At 54.0% G+C, this 2,276-nt stretch overlaps 1 protein-coding gene across 1 annotated transcript in view; it reads right to left on the bottom strand.

Moving 5' to 3' along the window:
• Nucleotides 1-2,276, bottom strand: part of IKBKG (inhibitor of kappa light polypeptide gene enhancer in B-cells, kinase gamma) — a 17,069-nt gene that overhangs the window by 1,378 nt on the left and 13,415 nt on the right. The window contains exons 8-9 of the mRNA XM_011963221.1: nt 1,264-1,360; nt 80-223 (exon numbers count right to left, since the gene is read on the bottom strand). Of these exons, the coding sequence (XP_011818611.1) occupies nt 80-223; nt 1,264-1,360 (241 nt within the window). The remainder of the gene's footprint in view (nt 1-79; nt 224-1,263; nt 1,361-2,276) is intronic.

Raw genomic sequence — 2,276 nt, 5'->3', positions numbered from 1 at the left:
AAAAAAAAAAAAAAAAAAAGACACCAAAGAGGCACTCCAGGTCCCAGTGCCAGGGTGGGCCAGAGAGGAGGGCCCTCACCTGGGCCTTCAGCACCGGAACGGTCTCCATCACAATCTTGTGCTGCTCGGCCTCCTCCTTCAGCTTATCGATCACCTCCTGTTTGGCCACCAGGGCCTCCTCGGCCTGCTGGAGCTGCTGCTTGAGATCTTCCAGCTGCATTCCCTAAAGACGGGCAAGGGGAGCTGACAGAGCCTTGTCGGCCCGGGGCGAGGCTGGCTGAGAAGAACTGAGAAGGACGAAAGAGTGGCCCTGGTTGACCAAGCTGGGTGATGCCAGCCCCTGATTTGAGGGCCCACTGCAGGATCTCAGCGTGCACAGGGAGAAGACTGCATCCTGTCACGGCCCAAAACGACAGAGGAGGAGATGCTGAGGTTTTTTTCAGGACTGAAGAGGATGCTGAGGTCATCTGGCACAACCTTCCAGCCAGGCCGACATTCCCTTCCCAGAACCCCCAGCTGCACAGCCTTCCTCCCACCCTTCATAGGACACAGGCCACACCCACTCACAGCGAGCCGGTCCTGTGCCCGCCACGTGCACAGCTAAGCTGAGAGTCCTCAGTCCTTCCACTCTGCCACCTGGTCAGAGGTGCACTCCTCCCACACAGGCATCCCCAGCTCCCTGAGACACACGCAGACACACCCCACCAACGCTTCCCTCCAGAAATTAAGTGGCCAGTTTTGTAGCTAACTCTTCCCCACGTGACCTGGCTTCAGGCTTTGTCCTTATAAATCTCCTCTGGGTACACTTACGATTGATGGTGTCCTGCTAAAACGTGATCGCTAGCAAACTGCACCCAGCTTAGGTCTGATGAGGACAAACTAGGAAAAGGCTCCCGACCAACACTGGGGTGGAAATGTTGCCGGGCTTACCTTTTACCTTGGCTTGGGGGAAGCTGAGCCAGGTGCCTAGATGGCGATGGCTGGCAAGAGGGAATGTCCATGGAGACAAGATATCCCCAGCCCCACAGAGGGAGCATCCCAAGGCTCTGGCCCAGCCCCCCATTATGGTGGCCTGCTCACACTCCTGAGAGCCACATCCCGGGGTTGCCATCTCCCCACAGCTTCCCTGAGCTGTCACAGCTGCAGCCTGATAAAGGTCTAAGGCAAGTCAAGTGTCCCTCCCAGAAGCCCATTCTCAAGGTTCAGGGAAGCGGGGAGAGGAAGAGACAAGGCCAGCCCTAGAGCCCCGGCAGCCTCACTTACTCGCTTCCGCTCGCTGCCCACCAGGCTGCTCTTGATGTGGTTGTCGTATTCTTGGAAGAGCTGGTGATAGGCCACCTGCAACTGGGCCAGCTTCCGCCTGAGGAAAAGGAACTTTTGCTGGAGAAACCACCTCATCCCAGTCCAGCCACAGTTCCTGCCTGCTTCAAACTCTACCCGCTTCCTTCCCTCCCGCGCATCACAGGCCTGGAATGGGGTCTTCCAAGGCTGCGTGAGGATTCCTGAGGCTGTCAGCTCTAAAGCAGAGTGCTGGACTGGTCACCAAGCAATTAATGTCGTTTTCCTAAAAGCTATTATTTTAAAATGTTTATAATAAAATCGCGGCCAGATGCAGTGGCTCACACCCGTAATCCCAACGTTTTGAGAAGCCAAGGCAGGAGGATCGCTTGAGCTCAGGAGTTCAAGACCAGCCTGGGCAACATGGGAAAACACCACCTCTACCGAAAATACAAAAATTAGCCAGGTGTACTGGCCTGTGCCTATAGTCCCAGCTAGTTGGGAGGATCGCTTGAGCCCAAGAGGCAGAAGGTACAGTAAACTGAGATAATGTGACTGCACTCCAGCCTGAACGATAGAGCAAGACCCTGTCTTGAAAATAACAATAGTAATAGTAATAATAATAATTAATAGTAATAATACAATGGAACTACCCTGCACTCTTTGAAACGATGAACTTCACAAACAGCTCAGAAAGGCAGGGGAACTGTTCTAAAGGAGACTCAAAAGGCACGCCAAGGACAGGAACCTGAGGTCCCAGATTGGATGCCGGTAGAAGGGAGGCTTGGGGTATTTTTGTTGTCTTTCTGTTGCCCAGGCTGGTCTTGAACTCCTGGGCTTAAGCCATCCACCCACCTTGGCCTCCCAAAGTGTTTGGGATTACAGGCGTGAGCCAGGGCACCCAGCCTAGATGGGGTTTTAAAGGACAAGTCCCCTGATGACCTAGTGGCTAGGAAAAAAAACTACAAAAAAGGCCACGTGTGGACAGGCAGTGAGAC

This window comes from Colobus angolensis, unplaced genomic scaffold, assembly GCF_000951035.1.
Source record: "Colobus angolensis palliatus isolate OR3802 unplaced genomic scaffold, Cang.pa_1.0 Scaffold601, whole genome shotgun sequence".
Classification (NCBI taxonomy): domain Eukaryota; kingdom Metazoa; phylum Chordata; class Mammalia; order Primates; family Cercopithecidae; genus Colobus; species Colobus angolensis.
This window is presented reverse-complemented; position numbering and strand designations above follow the sequence as displayed.